This window comes from Papio anubis, chromosome 10, assembly GCF_008728515.1.
Source record: "Papio anubis isolate 15944 chromosome 10, Panubis1.0, whole genome shotgun sequence".
In the NCBI taxonomy this organism is placed as follows: Eukaryota; Metazoa; Chordata; class Mammalia; order Primates; family Cercopithecidae; genus Papio; species Papio anubis.
The window spans coordinates 42370280-42391458 of record NC_044985.1 but is presented as its reverse complement, the minus strand read 5'-3'; the positions used below and the strand labels follow the sequence as shown (position 1 = coordinate 42391458).

General features: G+C 43.4%; 1 protein-coding gene across 13 annotated transcripts in view; it reads right to left on the bottom strand.

Annotated features, from left to right (window-relative positions):
- Positions 1-3889: 3889 nt before the first annotated feature.
- Positions 3890-21179, bottom strand: part of PKP4 (plakophilin 4) — a 228450-nt gene continuing 211160 nt past the window's right edge. For 9 of the 13 annotated variants that reach the window (XM_031651271.1, XM_031651272.1, XM_031651273.1 and 6 more), the window contains 7 exons: positions 18716-18866; positions 15415-15610; positions 11555-11639; positions 11316-11433; positions 8457-8585; positions 6659-6732; positions 3890-4885 (listed from right to left, as the gene is read on the bottom strand). In XM_031651271.1, coding sequence (XP_031507131.1) covers positions 4637-4885; positions 6659-6732; positions 8457-8585; positions 11316-11433; positions 11555-11639; positions 15415-15610; positions 18716-18866 — 1002 coding nt within the window. In that variant the 3' untranslated portion in view covers positions 3890-4636. The remainder of the gene's footprint in view (positions 4886-6658; positions 6733-8456; positions 8586-11315; positions 11434-11554; positions 11640-15414; positions 15611-18715; positions 18867-21179) is intronic. The other 4 variants (XM_031651275.1, XM_031651276.1, XM_031651277.1 and 1 more) reach the window with 3 other exon arrangements.

Here is a 21179-nt window from a genome sequence, read left to right as displayed (position 1 = left end):
CAATTCCCTCCCCACACCGACGTGCTGAGGGGCAGATGTGTGTGCAAGAGAGACACAAAGGGCAGAGATGAGGACAAGAGGGTGCCCTCTCCCTGGAATCTGTTATGAGGGCTGAGGGTGTCCCCGTCCAGAGAGTTTTGCTCTTTTTGCCCAGGCTGGAGAGCAATGGTGCGATCTCGGCTCACTGCAACCTCTGCCTCCCAGGTTCAAGCAATTCTCCTGCCTCTGCCTCCCGAGTAGCTGGGATTACAGGTGTCCACCACCACACCCAGCTAATTTTTGTATTTTTAGTGGAGACGGGGTTTCGCCATGTTGGCCAGGCTGGTCTCAAACTCCTGACCTCAGGTGATCCACCCGCCTCAGCCTCCCAAAGTGCTGAGATTACAGGTGTCAGCCACCATGCCCAGCCTATTTTGATGAGTTTTGATCAACGCATACCCCTGGGTAACTGCCACCCCCACCTAGACATAGAACATTCCCATCACCCAGCTCTCCAGTCAATACCTAGCCCCACAGGCAACCATGATTCTGACTTCTATCTCCATAGATGAATTCTTCCTCTTCTTGAATCAGTCATGCTTTATGCACTCTTTTCTGCAACTTTCTCCTGCATTAGAGCAGCATATTTTTGAGATTCATCCATGTCTCTGTACTGTGGCTCATTCTTTTTTTTGCAGACTAGTATTCTATTACATGAATATACCATAATTTTATCTATTCTTGGATGTAACTTTTGTTTATCCATTCTTCTGTTGGAGATTTGGGTTGTTTCTAGTTTTTGGCAATTATGAATAATGCTGTTAAAAACAATGGTATTTTAAAAATCTAATAAGTGAATAGCAATGGCCAAGTTTTCAAATGTCTTTTCCTTGCAAGCCAGTTTGATTGTGGAAATAAAACCACCATCCAATACGTTTGGATAAGTGTTCTATCAAATGTACTGCTGAGGCCCCCAAATGAGAGGGTTGCCTAGTGACAGATTTTGTTTTAGTGGGCTTATAGGCATAGCTCACAACATTCTTTTAGGGTGAGTTGTCAGCCAAACCTAAATCATCACACACATCAGAATAATCAGAACTCAAGTTTCCCAAAATGAGGTTCATGTAACACCAGTGGTGGTAGACAAGATAAATTTTGGTGGTACGCAGGCTTTTTTTTTTTTTTTTTTTTTTTTTGAGATAGGGTCTCCCTCTGTCACTCAGGCTGAAGTGCAGTGGTGCAATCATAGCTCACTGCAGCCTTGACTTCTTGTGCTCAAGTGATTTTCCTGCCTCAGCTTCCTGAGTAGCTGGGATTACAAGTGCATGTCACCATGCCCAGCTAATTTAAAAAAAATGGACATTTTTTATGTTTAATAGTGAAGTGTTCATTTTTATGGTTACTAAAAAGTATATGAGAAAACCATCACTTGCCCACAATTTATGGCAAGTGATGATTTTCTCCTTTAGAGTAGCAATAGAGTCCTTTGGCAAATTTAAAGCAATGATGAAAAACACTTCGTAGACGTTCAGTTGAAACTCAAATTATTAAATATGAAAACCACTGGCATTGTGGTTAAGATAGAGTGTAACGCTAATGGCCCCTTAATGGCTGTATGATCTTCAGCAAGTTACTCTTCCAAGTTTGCTTCAGGATATATGAAATGGGCTATCAGTACAGATGTCACATGTGCTGTGAGGGCTGGATGATAACGTATATGGTGCTCTCAGCACACAGTGAGCAGTCAATAAAGTGAACTGTTGGGATTTCAGTGCAAGAAGCAGCATCCGGTGGACAACCAAACACTGGCCAGGGATTAATGATTGGAACAGTTACGGGACTGTGTGGTCATCACTTCTGATACTCATGGACTTCAAAGGACATAACCTTTAACAAGTGTACACAGGCAAAAGACATACTCTGGCAAAAAGAAAAACCTCACATCGACTTTCCAAGTTTAAGATCTCAGTGATAACACTCCAAATCTAACCCTCGCTTCTAGGCAAATTCCGCGCCCTAAACCCCAGCTGCTAAATTTTCAGGTTGTGCAACAGCAAGGGATGGAGGGAGAATGGGGAGTACCAAGTGGCTCTCAGCTGACTGCATGCTGCAATCACCCAGGGAGCTTTTCAAGAATATTGATGCCTGGACTCCACCTCTGTGGTTTTGATTGGTCAGGGTGGGGTCCGGGTGACTCTTAATGTGCAATCAGGGTAAGGAAACCCTTGTTTAGCTCACTGACATTGGCTCAGTTCAGCCCTGACCCTCTGGGACAGGGTGGAAGTGGGCTGAATTCTATATGCTACTTAGTGACGTAAAGACAGCAATAAAAAGTCAACTTTGTTTTAGCAAAGCTTGTTTATTCCCACACCTTGAAGGAATAGTAGGCTTGGTTTTTCCCTCAATGATGCCCTTTTGTATCATTCAGGCTGTATCTGCGATTTCTTTTCTCTGGTCTCAAGGGAGGAGTCTTAAACAGCATTAGATCTTCTGCCCAGTCCCTGTGCACAGGCCTCTTTCTGGCTCTGTTAGGTCTGATTGGAGACCCAGGTGAGTTATTTTCAATCCAAATTTGGATCCGTTTTTGAAATGCTGCCTGTCACAGCATTACTCCAAACTAATGCGGTCACTAAAAGAAAGTTATTGTCAATCGGCTTGGGCTGGCTCCGATTCCCTTGTTTTCCTGATTCCCCAGCTGACAGCCTTCAGCCTCAACCCAGATCTGAAGATGCCAGGTTCAGGGAAGTCAGTGATTGGAAATTGAAGTGGTTACATCCCACAAGTCCTGATGCCGGTTCCTCAGGAACATCTGGCGACCTCTGTCGTCTAACAAGGGCTGTCTCCTGAGCTCCGCCAGGTGTGAGGCAGCCAGGGCTCAGTAGCTGGGCAGTCAACTCCGCAAGCTGGCTCGGTGTTCTTCAGAAGGCGCCCCAGAAAGACTCCCAGCTTGTAGACCTTAGGAACCTTCATGCTCGCACTGGTATTTCCATTTCACTTTGGATGCTAATCTTGGGCTGCTGTCCATTCGGCAACAAAACATAGCTTTCTCTTGGGTTTCTTTCCATATACTCACAAATGTAAGTACAAATGTTTTAATCTGTGATTTGTATCACACTTGCAGGGTATACTGAGTTAGCACTTCTGGGTTTGACGCCATGGGGGTTAGTTCCTAGTTTTCCTAGTACAGCTATAGGTAAATTAGTTCCTAGTTTTCCACGATGGCACTTAACCAATGTGGCATTTCCATATTTACACAAAGATCCAAGAGCTAGGGCTGAAGGGTGGAAACTGCAAGACCCGAGAAGGCCTCAGATTTTGGGCCTGGTGCCCCTCATTGTCTCCACAGATGGAGAAAAGCTCCCAAGTAATGCTGTGTGGTGCTATGGGGTCCTCTGCCTACGCTATCTGTGGGGCTTCTTTCCCCTACCCCATTCCTAATCCAGGAATTACTGTCTCATGGAATTATTCAACAAGATCATAATTTAGAATTTGTTTTATTATATTGGTGCCAACGAAATAAATGCCCAACCACTATTATTATGAAGTTACCGAGTTCTTAAAAACGATGCCTAAAAAAGTATCAATTTAGTTATGGCCACGCTGCCAGATATCACTTGTCTTAGGTGAAGAGTGATGATATGTACATATGGGTCTGAGAAAAACATGATAAAACTGTAAAGTGTACTAGATTTAAAATAGATTCCAAGAAATAAAAACACCTACATAGTCAGAGGAGGAAAGTTCATAGCTTAATTCTTTGGTGTGGTCCATCTTACAAAGTATATATAAAACTAGGAAAAGTCCAAAATAGTTGGATATGTTTAGGCTGTTTCCAACATGCAGTTAGATTTGTTTATTAAATCTGCTTTTCCATATACATACAGAAAATTTAAAAAGAATAGAGAACACATTTCCAAGGATGAAATTTCCACATTTATTTTTCTTTTATGTGCATAGAAAATGGCAGTGAAGTGTCCTATGAACGAGGCGAGGAATGGGCATGGCGCTGCGGTACCAGCCTGGACGTTGTGCTTCCAAAGTACACTACGCGTGGTGGGGACAAAGGGCGTCGCAGTTTGTTTTTAATTGCTCACAGTTCCTTGGGCTTCCCATTTGTTTTTGAAGTTGTCAGTTTCTTCAAATCTCTTCTCAAGTGACACACTGCATTACAAATGATGGCACTTAACCAATGTGGCATTTCCATATTTACACCAACAAAGAAATTTACAAGACATAATAGCATACAATCTTGACATTTAGTAATAGCAATAAAACATGGGCATCCATTTTATTTTTTCTGTACAAACTATCAGAACATAACTTTATTCACATTAAAAAAATCTTTAATTTGATTTGACCTACACATCCCCCATTTCATTTCACCCATTTCTCAAACCTCTCATCACGTCACCCACACCTTCACCAGACTACAGAATCTGTAAGTAATTAGATCTAACACCTAAATAGAGCTTAGAAAGTCCTCTCCCAAAATTTCCTCACTTCCCTGATAATTCCTCAAAAAAGAAAAAAAAAACGCACTTCACTCATTCCTTCCACTTCACTTTCACATTTCAATCATCAAATCAGCAAGATGGACTTTTCACCTCAATCCAAACAAGGTTAGAAAGAAAGAGTTCCTCTGTCAGGCATCTTGATGCTACACCCATGAGTCTGGGGACCCTGGGTACTGTTCTGCTCTATAAGAAGGTCGTTTAGTGGAATAAAAGTCTACATAATTTGTGGTCGATTTCAGTCCGTACTGTGTTGAGTAATCAGTAGAAGCTGGAAAGTGAACTCGGTCATCAAAATAAGGGTCTTCATAGCTATGAGGAGACTGCAAATACAATCTGTATGCATCAAAGTTCTTTCTGTTGGAGTCATCTTGACTATAATACAGCTGTTGATGCTGTTGACAAAATGAAAAGGCAAATAAATAAAAGCAATTTTTAAAAAAGATGTGTCAGGAAAATTAATGTGGGCTTCTTGCTTCATATTTTTAAAGCAATATTCAATATTTGCAGCTTAAGGTTTAAAACCTGTTTCTGGCACACACACTGTGTTTGTTTACTATTGGACTCTAAGGATTTTAAGCTGCACTCTCAGGCAGGCTGCTGAGTTTCCTGTCCTCAGACCTCTAGAGAAGTAGGTGCCTCAGGAGAGCCTGAGATCTCCAGGTACGTGGCCCCAGCGGCCTCCCCTCCTTACTGGAGGCCCTGCTGTGTGCTCAGCTGTGGAGGGACCCGTTACCTGGGCATGCCGAATGAGAGGATGGTCTTGACATTTGCTTTGACACAGGGGAATTATTAGCACATCACTAATTTAGTCGAAGATTGGGTTTCTGGGCCTTGCATAATTGCATAATTACCGAACCATCTTTTAAAACATTTACTTTGGATATGAAGATGGAGTCCATCTCTCCACTTTAAAAGATGTATGTGGCTAGGTGAACAATAGTCACACTTTGGAAACTCTGCTGTAAGTCGTAATATTAAAGGAATAAGCAATCTCAAGGTAGAAGAATAGTAAAATTAGGAGAGACATGTGAGCAAATATGGTTCTAGAGGAAAAGGTTTCCCCAAGCCAGGGCTAAGTCCATCTGTAAGTGGGCAAGGCCAGGCACACGTGGGCACCCACAAAGGGCACACTGCTCTCCATTTCCTTTTGTTCAGTCTTAGCGTTGACCTTACATTAATTTCTTCAAATTGTGATGGTTATTATGTCTATCTTCTTGATCATGCCCAAATCCCCCTACTTAGTAAGATGTAACAAATTTACCACACAGGAATCAATGTTATGTCCTGGAACTCAATGCATTCTAACATTATAAGGATTTCAGAGCTAAATTATCTTTTCAAGCCAGAGTTATGATTCTGGTCTATTTTTCCTGACTAAAAAACTATGGCATAAATTATGAATAACTTGGAAAATTCGTTTTCTTCCATCTACAGAGAAAAGATGATGAGAAGGAGAGGTCTTAGAACACATCCTTATCTGAAGGACAGGATACAGTCTTGTTTTAGGAAACTCCAGCTGCTCTGTTATTGAAAGGGAAGAGGAGCGACCAGATGGTCCAGGTTCACCATGGCAGCGGGAAGGACCTGAGACTGACTGCAGGCCCTTCATGAAAGCAAAGCCGGGATGTGTTATAACCGCCAGTCCCACTCTCCCACAGTGAGGTCCATTCCGGCAGGGGCTGAGTCCACTTTGACCACCGACACAAACAGACCTGGCCATGGACTCAGTGTTTTTAAATTGTGGAGCCTGGACAGAGAGGGGTGAGATGGAGAATGAGGTATACACAAAAGAGAACAAGGTGATGAGGGCATGAAGTGTGCTTACCAACCTTCCCTCACCCAGAGGCTGGAAGAGATTTTAGAGCTTTACAGAAAAAGAGTGGGAAAAGGACACCGCTGGGCAAAGGACATGAACTAAAGACTTCTTGGCTGTCCCCATCAGTGGCATGGTGGTCTCAGCAGTACCGATGTGGATACTTAAGAACGTGAGGCTACCGTGGAGTGCTTTGCTTAAACCACGGGTGAGTTTCCAAGGAGTGAAGATCCCCAGGGAAAGCATCTAGGACCCTGCCGTGTTGGCCCAGCTCTGGGAAGTCAACCGACGTGGACCCCTTACTGTGTTAACTGCTAATCGGCCTTCTGTAAAAATGATATTGCAAATTCACCTGTAGCCGTCTATTTTGTTCTCTTGCTGGTGAGGAATAGGAACTGATGTAAATTGGTGAAGGTTTGCTGGAGCCTGTAAGAAAATATTTTATGAAATTAAAACTAGTGCTTATTACTCTGGTCCATTAGGCTGAGCGGTCTCCCCTGCACTAGGGCTAGTGCTGTCCCCGACAGGGCCTGCCTTCCCCAGTGCCAATGCAGGCTGGGAGAGGTAGCAGCTCAGGGTCTGGATCTGGCCTGGCTGCTGCTTAACTCAGGGCTGGGGGCGGCTAATAGCAAAACTATGGCAAAAACAGGCCGCGTGTGTTTCCCCAAAAAGCAATGCCAGTGCAGAGCCCATGCGCAAAGGTTCCTGCTCAAGCTCTGCTCATACGTGGGAGGGTTTCTCCGGCTGGCTTTGGACAGCAGCACAGGATCCTGAGCTGAGGAACACCCCTTTTCAGGGCTCCGAGCTACAGCAGTGGGTCAGAGAGGAGAAGCGAAACACAATATTCGAACAAGCCTCATGCCTTCCAAACAACTGGGATTCAAAATCTCAGGTCAAGGAAGGAGCAGCCGCTGGGCAACAATGGAGGCAGTCTTGTGCCTGCTATATTTAAGTATGTTTTAATACAAAAGGAACTTGGTAATAATGAGATAATTGTCTTCAAAAGTCCATAGTAGACTCCTGATGATGTTACCCTTCCATTATTGTTAAGGCTAGCAAAGATTTTTATTTTTTTAATGAGGAAAATGAAACGTACTTGAGGCAAATTAGTTTATTGAAGCAAGCGAAGAAGATACAGAAGGGCATGCATGCTAAAGAGGCGATCTGTAAGATAAGGCAGGCTGCTGCAAGTCGGAAGCAACCATGCACTTCAGCTGGTATGTGCATTTCCTTTTGCACAGAGCTTGGTGCTGAAATGTAGCATCTGCAATTTTCTGAGCTATTAATTGCCATAGTAACAACAGTCGATTAGTAAATAGTCCTGTGAAATCACAATTTCAAAGACAACAGTACAACGGAGACTGCTCCCCCAGCAGGAGTAAAGCTGCCACTAGCTTTTATTTATTTTTAATAGACAGGTTTGAGAAAAGAGTACTTTTTGTGGGGTAGCTTACACTGACTTATTTGGAACATCTAAAGTAGTTATAATCTGCTGGACGGTTGAGAATGGGAAGAGTATGAAATCTTAGTAACCCTTTGGGCTGGTATCCTTTAAATAAATTGTATGCACAGCTTTCTGAATAGGATATAAAAATATTAACACTATGTAACATTATTTTTGTTATTCTTAAAAAATAATCACTTTGAGAAGAATCACATTATACCTTTTGCTATTTATTCAAACTCTTCTCCATGAAAATGTAAATGAAATTGATCTCCATTCTCTGGTTTGAAGTTAAGAGATGGGCCTGTCTAGAAGACGTAGCCCCTGCAAAGCGACACCGGGCTGAGGGTTCTGATGCATGTGGAAAACACAGAGACTGCTCAAGGCAGGAGGGGACGGAGCAAAGGGACTGTGCCAGTGAGCAGCCAGAAATGATTTATTTGGATACAGCCCTCTTTTTATTTGTGGCCACCGTACAGCTACATACATACATACATACATACATACAAACAAGTACATGCTTGTTTTACTTTAAACAAGCAGAAAAGGCAACAATCCCCAAAGTAGGAAAGGGAATGACTGGAACATGGTTTGCTGCTGGGGGACCGTCTCAATACAAGCACAGGCTACTTCCCAGGCCACTGGCTGAGTGCCTGCAAATGCGGCTTTTCAAGAGACTGTATCACACACCCAACTGGCGTCTTACCAGGGTACAGGCCTTTATGTGTGGCATCCCCTTGGCTATTGTAATACTGCATAGGTGGCTGGGTCCTATCGTATTCAGAGCGAGGGTCTCTGATTCCTAACAGTGCTGGTGAGGAAGAGGTGCTGCCGACTGAAGGGAGAGGCAAAGGAGGAGAGAAAGAGGGGAAGAAAGAGAAATCAGCATCAGTATCTGTGGAAAATCCTCTCCAGAAACACAAAGGTCAGTAACTAGAAATGACACACAGCTGGTGCTGAAAATATCTCAGAGGTGCTGGGAGTTGAAGAGCAGCTAGACCCAAGTACCACAAGTGCGACCTGCATGCAGGCCCGCCACTGCACAACTCAGCAAAGTCAGCATCGGGGCTCACTCTCAAGCTGGAGGGCAAGCCGCCCGGCTAAAGAGGCACAGTGTAGAGATCATGCAGGTTTCCCCACCAGTGTGTCTCAATGTCTTAACTAGGCCTTTGAAACTGAGTGAGTGATCATAACTTACTAGCCATGCAAGAGTTATACCTGTTATTTTATGATCTCAGTTCAGTTGCTTGCAAAATACCCACCTATTATCCTTTATGTATAGCTCTTCAGTCAACAGAAGTTTTATGGCATGTTTTGATTTCTAATTATTTTAAAAATATCCACATCTCTAAACGTGTTTGAATAAGAGCACCCAGTCTATAAAATTTATAATTCTTTTTATGGTTATCAAGGAAACAATTTAAACCCAGTAAGCCTGGCTCATCAGGAAACACACATGGTGCTAAGTCCTGACCTCAGAAAGGCCCAGAGGATTTTTTTAGCCCAGCTTCAGTCAACATCTAATAATACCGTACCTATCCTTAGGACTCTTTTTGGACACTCTGGCACAGAAGGAAGAGAGAAACATTTCACATACGTTTTTTTCCTTTTTCTTATTAAAAAAAAATCATCTTGCTTCCCTTAATTTCACATAATAGTGGCTACTTATTCACTTGATACACTCGAAAGCAACAGCACCCCAAACCTTGACACCAGTGGTTTTGTACAAATTGACACTTTCAGAGGAAGACTGACAATGAAATACTTTTCCTAAAAAGTCACCTCACTGACATAGGATTGCTCAGTGTTAAACATGTAAGCATGTATGGACAATGTCTATGTGCTGCTCACCTTGCTTACTTTCCAGAAGGTAGTAGGACAGAAAGCATACCCGCCTGCCTCCAATGACATCAGCCAGGCATCAGACATGCCCAGAAGCAGATCCCACACTAGTGTGAAGGGATGCATGATCAGCCCTTAGAATAACTGGAGAGGAGAAGTGGAGTATTCCCTACCACTGACTAGAATCCCAAGAGGCACCTAGGAATTTGAATGGGGCTAGTCAACACTGTCCAGCATGTATATTTAAGGGGTCCTGAAAACAAGGTCACTATTCAGTAACTATGTGCTAATGAGACCAGGGGTGTGCAATCTTTTGGCTTCCTTGGGCCACACTGAAGAATAATTATTATCTTGGGCCGCACATAAAATACACTAACATTAACAATAACTGAGGAAATAAAAAAAAAAAAAGTCACAAAAAAATCTCATAATGTTTTCAGAAAATTTACAAATTTGTGTTGGGCCGCATTCAAAGCCATCCCGGGACGCATGCAACCCCTGGCCGCAGACTGGACAAGCTCGCACTGATCTAAAATTATCCTTTGCTTGTCTATGTGCGTTTCGTTATGCAGCCACACCTCTTTATTTCCCTGGCACCTCTATCCCCAAGACCCTAAAAGGTTCTGAACATTTTTCTAGAAGAGAGCAGTTTCAGGCTATACCTGGGAGCTTAGCAAGGATGTTAAAAACCAGACATGTAGGTTTCTTTCAAGAAAGCAACCTATAATTTAAAAACTAAGATAAATACCATATACAACAAGCACAGATAATTAAAAAAAATTCTAGTTCAAGTGGGGACATCCAATTATGTGGCAAGAACCACCGGCCATGTATATTAGTCTTTTTGGCCACATTTGTCCACATGAGAAATAAGACTGCCAGCAGTAACACTGCTGAATAAAATAGGTAATATTTAAAAGTCAGAATGGGTGATTTAAAGCGAAATAAAAATAAGATACTTATTACTTTTCCTTTCTCATTTTGGAAAGAATTAGATTTACAGGACTAATTGGCTTGGCAGTAATAATCTGCCCTTACATGTAAAAAAATTTAGTCTGAATCTCAAAACATTCTTTCCACGAAGTTAAACTTACAAAGAAGTACGCAGTATGGTTGACAGGATTCCCAACTTAAAAATCTAAAGGAATTCCCACAAACCCACCCGTAAGGCCTGCTTCCATTAGCAGCAGATGCTGGGGGTCTGCAGAGGAAGAAGAGCAGGCAGCTCTCCCAGGCTGCGGATCTGAAGACCTTAAAGGTCCTCTGTTAAAGGACCCTGCTTCTAAAAGGTTTCACTAAGAAAACTTAAAAAAATTCACTTTGGAGGAGATTCCAACCTTACGGCCAGCTAGCATACAGGGCAGCCACTTTTAGGCATAACCCAGCATGTCTCGAAGTGTGGCCCTCCACTCTCGGGCACCCTGCTCCCCTGTCCAGTCTGTCAACTGCAGATTTCAGGGCCCCTTCTCACACTTAGTGAGGCAGACTTGAGGGCAGGGCCTGGGGTGCTCTTGCTGATGTAAACTGGTATAAACTTTTAAAAAGGAAGGAAGAAAGTGGGCTTGTGGTTTATAATGGTGTGTGATTCCTACAGAAGGTTCTCTGCTGCATGGGTAGCGTTGGAGATGACAGGCTTAACCAGCTTATGTTTGATCTTCTCTGGCTGGGAAACAATGTTCTGTCACACAAAGGCTCTTGTGAAGGAGTGGCGTTTCCCACTGACCTGACTGAATGATGGGTGACATCTGTTGGTTGGTGGTAGACAAGGAAGGATGTGATTTGAATCGGTCTCGCTCCAATGTCGACACAGGTGTAATAAAATGGTTCTGATTCCACCCATCCTGCAGAGTTAAGAGAAAAAGAAACCTCTCAAAATGAATAATGACATTTCATTACAATAAATGATTATGAGTATGTGCTTTGATGAATGCTAATTATGCCAGAGCTATTCTTGTAGGTTACCTTTTTATAAATGCTCCGGAGGTCCCGATATTGCCATAATGTATTCAAGACCTGGGCTGCTGCCTTCACCACTTTCAGAGATGATCTAGGGAGAGAGCAAGGATGTTAATGAATGTGGGTGGCACAGCCTCAGCCCCACTCGGAGGGGTGCAGGATGAAAATCAGTGGCCAAGAGGCCATCATTCTCAGGGTCACAGGGACGGAGGCTACTGCAGGACACACCACAAAGGGATCAGGTGTGCCTAGGAGTTGATCAGGTTCAGGACTGGCCAGAGGTGGCAAGAACTGAAGTGAGGCCATCAGGCAGTGAGCTCTGTGGAGCAGCTGTGGCTTGGACGAACCTGAGTTGAGGATCTCTGTAGGTGTCAATCCCAATTTCCCTCCACATCTTCACTGAGGGCCACTGATCTCACTGGGGCTTTGGGATTCATGCAACCATGACTCTACATTCTGAGTGTCTGGGGACCCTCCCAAGTGAATATGTTTTATCCCTCCTTCTTTATTAAGCCTTCATCTAAATACCTCCATTGCCTCATCATTCATACCTCTAAGTAAAAAATGGGTGTTTTAATGTTGAATTTGGAAAACATGGTCACAGATATGATTTCCCCTCTCTGAGGGCATTTTGCAAATGCTGGTGCTCTGTTTAAGCACTGCCGACCATGAGTCACTGGATTCACCTTGGGAGCCGCTGCTGTAAGTCAGTGGCCTCACCAGTAAGTGAAAAGGGGACTGCCTGCCACGGCTAAGGCCCTCAGATCTCTACATTGGGGTGGTACTCATGGACCAGTGCTAGGGGAGTTAGCCCTAAGGACAACTGAACACTTCTGTCTTAAGACTCCATTGACAGTTTGACTTCAACTGTATACACCAGATCTAAAATCTGGTTTTCTCTTCTACTCCTTATCTTCCCAATTAAACTCTCATGAAGTGGAGGAGGACGAAGGAGGGGAGCAGGCGCTGAGCTACTTCCCCAGCCCCTAACAACAGAACGTGGGTTGCTAATGATTCTGAGGGTTTAGGTGAGCAGAGCCAGGTAAAGCCAACCCATTCAAAGCCTTTCCAACCTTTTTATTTCCAAATTGGACTATGGAACAAGAAATAGCTAAATACCCCAAAGAAATAAACAGAGATGAAATTTCAGGCACCCAAGACAGCCTCTGGAAGACAGATTTGGGGGAGCAGGGCACTTGCCCCGCATAGCCACCTGTTCTCAGCTGGGCCCTGCTGTTGCTGCTTTGTTCACCTGTCTGTCTTTAAGTGCTAGGCAGTGGGATGAAGGCTCAAAAGGCAGATTCCACAGCTGCCTGGGAGGATGGCAGCTGAAACACTTGACCAGGCAGGACCGTGCCCGGGATATGCCTTGACAACAACAGGCTACATATTTTCAGACACAAATTCCATGAGCAGAAATCTGACCCATGAGAAAAGCAAGGAAGTTTCTTTGCTCTCCTTTGCAGCAAAACTCCTTGAAACAGTTATATACTTGCCTCTCTAATTTCTACCATCCCGTCTTCTCTTAAACATAGGACCTCCATATTGCTACATCCGAAAGTCAAGTTGCAGTCCTCATCCTGAGTCGCTGTATTTCACCTTGGGAGCCGCTGCTCTAAATCAGTAGCTTCATGGGTAAGTGCAGAGGGAATGCGGTGCCCTGCCTTGGCTAAGGCCATCAGATCACCATGCTGGGGTGGGCCTCCTATAACCCTCACTGGCTCTGCTCCAGCCCCACTGGCTTCCTTCTGTTCCTCAAGCACACGAGGTCCTCTAGCTTCTCAGGGCTCTCTCATTTGATGTCCCCCTCTAACTGAAATGCTCTTTCCCCAGGGAGCTGCACTGTTCCTTCCCCGCCTCCTCCAGCTCTGTGCTCAGAAGGCGCTGTCTCTGCAAGGCCTTCCTTGATTAGCATCCCTCTCCCCAGCATGGCCCATCACCTGCCCTGACATTATTATGTGCCCTGCCCCTCAGCACCACCCACCACGCTCCACGCGTTTCTGCTCGTTTGGCACCTCGTCTGCGTCTACTTTGCCCATGGAACGTAAGCTACCTCGGGTGGGGTTGTCGTGCGACCTGCCTGCTGCTGCAAGCCCAGCATAGAGAACAGCGTCTGGCACACAGCAGGCAGGCACTAAGTACTTGTGAAAGAATCAGGAGAAAAGTTAAGTGTGTGGAGCTAGGAGACAATTTGATTTGGTCCAAGACTTTCCGAATCTCTGGTTTTGAAAAACAGATTAGACTGGGTAGCAATTTTCTTAATATGCAAAGGTTCTGGCACTGGCTCAGCATCTCAGCCTCTTCTTATGCTGCTCACAAGTGCAGGCTGTCCAGCGACATTTTAAGAGCATAAGTGATTATGGTTTCACTCACTCCCCTTCCCAGCCCTCTCCACTCCCTATAACCATTTATTACTAATGAAACAGAAAAATATACATTTAAAAAAAGGACTGAAAGGAAATATCATTACTGCTGATAGGTGTGGTTTCTGGCAGATAAGAATATGGTTTGAGATTATTCTTATATTTTAGAAACTCCTTCAAAAGTATAAACTAAAGATTAGATGAGATGTAACATGAGTTCCAGCACTGCCATTTGGCCAATTAATAAATATTCACCGAACACCTGTTATGAGCAGGCCAGGTTTATTCTAGATGCTAAGGATATAGCAGTGAACCAAAATAAAAATCCCTGCTATGGAAGAGTCAGGTACAAGAGGAAGAGATAACTTCCACAGCAAGGGGAAATCAGCACTATGGAGAGAGCAAAGCAGGGAGGTTGGTGGAGAGGGCTGCCAAGCTACTATGGCTCAGGGAGGTCGCTGTCCTGCTGTTCTGTGATGGTACCAGGCATCCTACTAACATTTCTCTGATCTGATACTAAGGCAAACTTACAGTCACTGCTACAGCTCCATGACAAACGGCCTTCAATTTTTACCACTGATTCTCTAGTCCTTCCCTCCTGCTTCATCAGTGAGGTGTCATGCAGAAGCAAAGGGAAATGTACCATCCAAGCCTGGGGCACATCCTGAGGCCACACAGCAGCCCTGCTGCAGAGCAGTAATTTTAATACTTTCTGGGTATGTGGCAGAAAACTCAGTTCCAGAACTGGGGATTCAAGAAGACGTTCTTGCAGAACAGGCACTCAGGCCTGGAGCAGAGACAAGGGCACGAGGGAAATGGTGCCCCCTAGATTTTCCTCATCCTGGCATTTCCAATTCTTCCAGGAGTTGGCACGACCAGTTGTGGCTTTAGGGACTGCTATGGTCTGAAAGTCTGTGTCCCTTCCAAAGTTCATATGTTGAAATTCCAACCCCCAAGGTGATGGTATTAGGAGGTGGGGCCTTTGAGAGGTGATTAGATCATAAGGGAAGAACCCTCATGAATGGCATTGGCACCCTTATAGAAACAGGCCTGAGACCCCTCCCTCCTTCTACCATGCAAGGACAGCTGAAAGGCACCATCTATGAACCAGAACGGGGGCCCTCACCAGACACCGAATCTGCTGGTGCCCTGATCTTGGATTTCCCAGCCTCTAGAGCTGTGAGAAATAAATTTCTGTTGTTCATAAGCCACTCAGTTCACAACATTTTGTTGTAGCAGAACAAACAGACTAAGACAGAGACAAATACCAATGTAGGAGTGAGGGTGTTAAAATAAAGTGAAAACCAAAAAAAGGCCCCATAACACAAAACACTTCTCCCAGCACAGCAGGTTGTAAGTGCTGGAGACTGCTTAGCTTATCAGCATGTAAGAAATGCAAAAATAAATCCTTTCCAATAGGAAAGGGATCCTCAAACAAAGGCCTCATCACAGCACAATCTCAGGAATAAGAGCCCTACTTGCACCTCCTTGCCGCAGACTTGCCTGTCGCCCCTGCCTTTGGTTATGTTCACCAGCTTCTCTATGCCTCCTGAGTCGGCCAGGGCTTTCGCGTTCTCCATGTTTTTGCTGGTGACCTCGTGCAGAGCACAGCAGATGGCTGCCATGGTCTCATCAGACAAGACACTGGGGCCGTTGCCGCCGGGGAGCCGGTTGACCAGGTCTCGCATGGCGTATTTGCCTGCCAAAGGCAAAAGAGTAAATTCTACTTCCAGATACTAGGTTTTGGTTATTGTTGTTCAGATTCTGGTGGTATGCAATCTCTTAAAAATAAAACCCCCAAAGAGACAATAACAGGGGAAAATATCAAAACTCACAGCAAAGAAGAAAAGGACAAATGTCATTATAAGGGGAAAGCTAACATTTATTGCAACGTCACTTGCAGAAATGATTCATTTATAAAACATTACTGTCAACTGCTGAAAGCAAATGTAAATCAATGCGTAAAACTGGGTAGACAAATTGAGTTGTTTTCGTTCAAGTATTTTCAGTAACATTCAGTAATGAAGGAATTATAATAGTAAATTTTATCCTTAATGGAATTCCTATGCATCACAAATACCTCAATTTCCTCTTAAAGCTTTTTAAAACTTACCTTTGAATCTGGACCAAGTCAGGCTGTCAAACAATACTTGCCATTAGATCTTTCTGGATCTTAATGTGTGAACTGGGTACAGTTACACATTTCTGTGTACAGCAGCTGATACGACAATGGTGGCAACATGTTAGTTTCTTTAAAAGATGACACAAGTAAAAGTTCTGCTATGAAAATTATAGGTATGCTATCTCCCAGGAGTAATGCGATGATAACGAAATTCTTGCTAAGACAAGGTGAGGGGAGTCTCACAGTTATTGAGATATTTCTTTATAGATACTGAATTTTTCTTATTCCTCTCCAAAAAGAGATTACCAACTGACAAACTGTAAGTGCACTACAAACAAAAAGAAATGAACTAAAGTGCAAGTAAACATTTTCTTAGTTTCCCCCATGCTAATAATTGAGTGGACGTGAAATGGGGTTTTTATAAAGGCTGTTTATATACAACGGTAAGCAGAAGACAGGTCTCAACTACATGCTGTGCAATGTACAGCACGTCGGAGGGAAGGCTCTGGCTTGCTCACAGCAAACACTGTTAGGAAGAGTGGAAAAACAGTGCTGACACTGTAAGGCCACAAGATAAATGTGGTTTACAGAGCAGATGATAAGTTAGCCCTGGTGATTTTGAATACTCATGAATGACCAAAAGGCCCATGACATGTAATTTGTCATTTTGCCAAAGCATAACTTTAAATTGCACTCCTGGGGGTTAGGCTGAGGCAGCTCGCTCTGCCCTATGAGTGAGTGAGCCTGGCGGTCCCCTCAGAACTTGCAGCTCCAAACAGCAGGGTGGGTCCCACTCAGTTAAGTATGTAGTAACTTTTATGAAGTGACAAAACTTTGCTTCTTTGTGAAAAATGGCTCTGAAAAGAAAGTCCGTTGCTAGTGCTGATGATGAACGTGAAAAAAGAGGGAAGAGGTCAGAGAAGGGGAAGGTTCTTAGGAACTGAAGTGCTGGGTAAATTAGAGCTAAATACTGAATCCAGGAGGGGTGCAGATCTCACAGGAAGACAGGAATAGGGAAACAAAAAAAAAAAAGAATGGATTCATGGGACAGTTTAAGAGTGCTTCAGCCAGGTAAAAAAAATGCTCATCACTGGAGAGACAGGCCAGTGGAAGTTAAAAAGGGTTATTCACAGAAAACACAGAAATGCACTGAGAGGAAGCCAAGACTTGGAACACACATTCCTCTTGCCAAAGGTCTTAGCACTTCACAGTACCAGCTCAAGGCCTCCTGTCAACCTGTGTCTCTGCGTTGTGAAATATGACAGGCCACAGGATACACGTGTCAAGCATGTATATTTTAGCATTAAAAATGCCCAAATTATACATGCTTCTTACAAGAAATCCAAACAATATAGCCATAAGAAAAATAAAGAATATCTCTCTTTAGGGACTTGAAGGATTTCTCTCAAGGAAGTGTGGGAACTGAGAGATATGGCACATCTACAAGAATCGGGCGCGAGCTGGACCATGAACAGGGTGTGGAGGAACTTCCTTTCCTTTCCATAGGGGGATGATTTGGCTTAAAGGAATGGTGTGTTAAGAGCAGGTTAATCTGGGCAACAATTCAAAATAGCAATTCTGTCAGGCACTGTGTGAAGGGCTTCCATTGTAAGTCATCACGTTTAATCCTTACAGCAACTCTTTATGGTAAACGTCATCGCCCTTGTTTCTCTCTCCTTCTCTCATGGCAGGTGTATTTTAAGTTTACTATAGATTCAGATGAATCCACATAAGATCTTGTCCCATTTCCCCTCCTTCTCCCCTGACCTGTCACCAGCTGTAGGACTTGGCATGGAGTTCTCTAATTTCCTCTTTACAGTAAACCCACAGTTAGGACAGCAGGCATCAACAGCTCCCCTTCAGAGATGAGGAGTTTCCTTTCCTTTCCAATCTAGAGAGAATAATGGAGCCTGGAGGGGGTTATACAGGACACCTCAGGTCGCATGGCCAGTGAGCAGCAGATCCTAGGAATGAAGCTCAGGTTTATGGGGGGGTCCCTGATCTCTTCTTTAGCCTGCATCCTGCCTAAGATGTGGCAATGTCCCAGAGGCAAGCAAGCTGCCTGGGATGCGGAGCTTACAGAAGTCCTCACTGTTTGATTTGTGCATGTGCCAATCCTACCTTTACAAACCTGAGAGTAAAGGCCTCCTAAAATGTTGTGGCCTTGGGGCCTTGCTTAGCTCACCCTAGTCCTGCCCCTGCCCTGGGTGGAAATGATGCTGGGACAGTGGTTCTTCTCTAGAATCAACATTTATACCGATGTGAGAGGGGAAAGCTACAAAACATTCATGTGATTTTTTATTTAGAGTATGGTAGTGTTGGTGAATTAGCAGATATCAGTCCAAAAATTGGAAAGGGAGAATTAAGATTTTTTGTGGCTCAGAATATAGGGCACTCTCTTAGAAATGAGAGACACTAACTCTACTACTGTTGTAAGGTACAACTAAAATTGCTGGCCTTTCTGAAAATTTACCTTCCCTAATCAATGATTAATTAATGAGCTTGCCTCCTGCTGAAAAAGAATGGTCACAAAGCAGGAGTACTCAAATATGCCAAGAAACTGGAGACTAGGGCTCAGCTGTTAATGATTTTAGAAGCCATATATTTATTAATCAAAAGAAGAGTTTCACGAGTTTTGTAGCTGCTCTCACATTTACAGCTCATCTTGTCACCGGAACATACCTATGAGCTCCTTGTTGCGAACATCGAGTGCCATATTCCTCAAGGCGGTTGCCACGGAAGAAACAACTCTATCATTATCCATTCTCAGAAGCTCCACAAGGATGGGGAGCCCCTTTTCTTTTCGGACGGCCGCCCGGATGTATGCTGCAAACTAGTGAGAAAAATAAGGCAAGAAGTAATATAAAACAGAGTTCCACTTTCATATGTTACTGTCACCTAAAAAAGATGTTTCCAAAAGATGAACTAATAGATTAAATGGTTTCTTTCCAATTGAAGATCAAATCTGTGGTGTCAGTGAAGAGAAAACCAAAGTTGGGGAGAAAGACAGGCTGGAATGACTGATTTAAAAAGAAATCCCAAAGCCTGAAAATCTGAAACCACCATCTGCCAGATATTTTTGTGCAGAAAAGAGAAGGCAGTGATTACTTTCTATCTCAGATACATAAACATGATTAAGGAAGGATCGTGTGTTTTCTTTGCAGTTGGTCCCCTGCCAAGCCCAGAGGCTATAAATAGGATGGCAGAGACAGTAACCCATCAGCACACATGAAAGGAGAACCTGTCTCCATCAAGTCATTTTTTTCCTCCATTCCCTGCAACAATATTTAGAGTTCAGTAACCTGTCAAAGAGATTGGCTGGAAAAATCCCTTGCCTCAGAAGAAAGAGAATTCTCCAGAAACATCTAGCATCATAATTCATACAGCCTGGTGAAAAAGTAAGTATATTTGTGTGCAAAATGCATTCTCACTCAAGATTAGTTAGCTGCTGATGCTGTTTTTTAAAAATCCATAGTCAAGAAATTTTTCTGTGACTATGAAGAAACTCTGTATAGTGAGTCAGTTTGTGTATCTTATAAAATGGAAATGAGCGCTAACTCATCAGTGAAACAACCAAAAAGAGTAACATTAGAAAACGGTTCTTTAATCTTGTTTTCAGCTTTGAGCTTTAATTGACTTTTTCAACCAATGCAAATCATCTTTCAAATTTTAGGGTAATTGAAAGATGCTGCTCACAAAACATCTACTTTCCTACTGTGACCAAGACATGAGGACAGAGATCTACCAGGCCTTTGTATTATTTTGAACATTAAAATATGTGATTGACCATCCAGTTTCTTGAATACCAACAGAATAGATTATTTTAATAATACAAATAAGAGGGAAAGATGCATTTCAAAGATCCTATTTATATTCTGCATATGAAATGCATACTCCTATTTTTCAAATCAAATGAAGTCTACAGGGGGGAAATGAAGTACATGACTTGTTACTGGGCAAAGCACTCAGGCAGTTTTATGAACTTCTCTCTCTGAAACCTGTAACAACAGAACCATCTCCTTCTGTCTCACTTGGAGACCTACCAGCCCAGCCCAGCCCAGCCCAGCCCAGCCCAGCCCAGCCCAGCCTAGCTCAGGTCAGCCCAGCCCAGTCTGTCTCCCTTCTGGAGAACTACAGCCATTGCTGCTCCTGAAATAGCTTCTTACTTGATAACACTTGTGGCCACGATTATCTCATTTTCTTAGTGAAGGTCCAATATTTTAACTCACTATTGAAATCGCTTAGATATAATGTTTATATTTTAAATGAGCTTGCCATCTAACTCTCACTAAATGATCCCAGACACGAACTTTGAAACAACTCAAATCACACTGATTTCAATTATTGTCTTTTTTAGTATCATCAAATGATCCTCTGGTCACAGAAGCTGAAGGTGAAGGCTGTTCTACAACATAAATGTTTATAAATACCTATGTGCTGGGAGTATCTCACTAAATTCTCACAACCACCTTATAAGGCAGGTATTAATATTCGCTTTATTTTAGGGAGGTGGAAACTGTGGACAGAGCCTCTAGGCTGCCAGACGGTAAGCAGAGTTGCCTGGATTCAGAGCCAGCACTTACACATGGAGTCACTGGCACTTTAACTAGGAGCCACAACAAAATTACCATACTGGCTTAGCACTAGACCATAGTTATCAGTCTATATTCAACATAGTGGCCACTTGCATGAAACAAACCATACCTAGGTTTATCAATTCTTTTCACTATCTTGAAAACACTATCACCAAAAGATTCTCATTTTGGGGGGTTAAGGTGGGATAAGTAGCCAAAAGCAAGCATTGTAATAACTCTACAAAATACACCTGTCAGGAAATTTCTAGAGGTTGAAAATGTCTTAGACAAGGACTGTCTGGGAAGTTGCTGGGGGACATTTAGAAAGTTCTGAGAACTTGCTTACAGTGGTAACAAGAGGAAACTGTCTTCAGTTTTTATAGTCATACATCTGCAAAGAGATGCAGAAACCTTAGACACAGGCATGTCTGTAACTACCTGAGAGGAACAGAGTGAGGTCCTCTATCCCTCCCCACAGCACTACCCAACCTGTGTTCTGTTCTGCCACTCAAGATCTCTCACCTGTTTGTACTGCTGCACTGGCTCCCAAATGCAATCCCTGCTTCTAACTC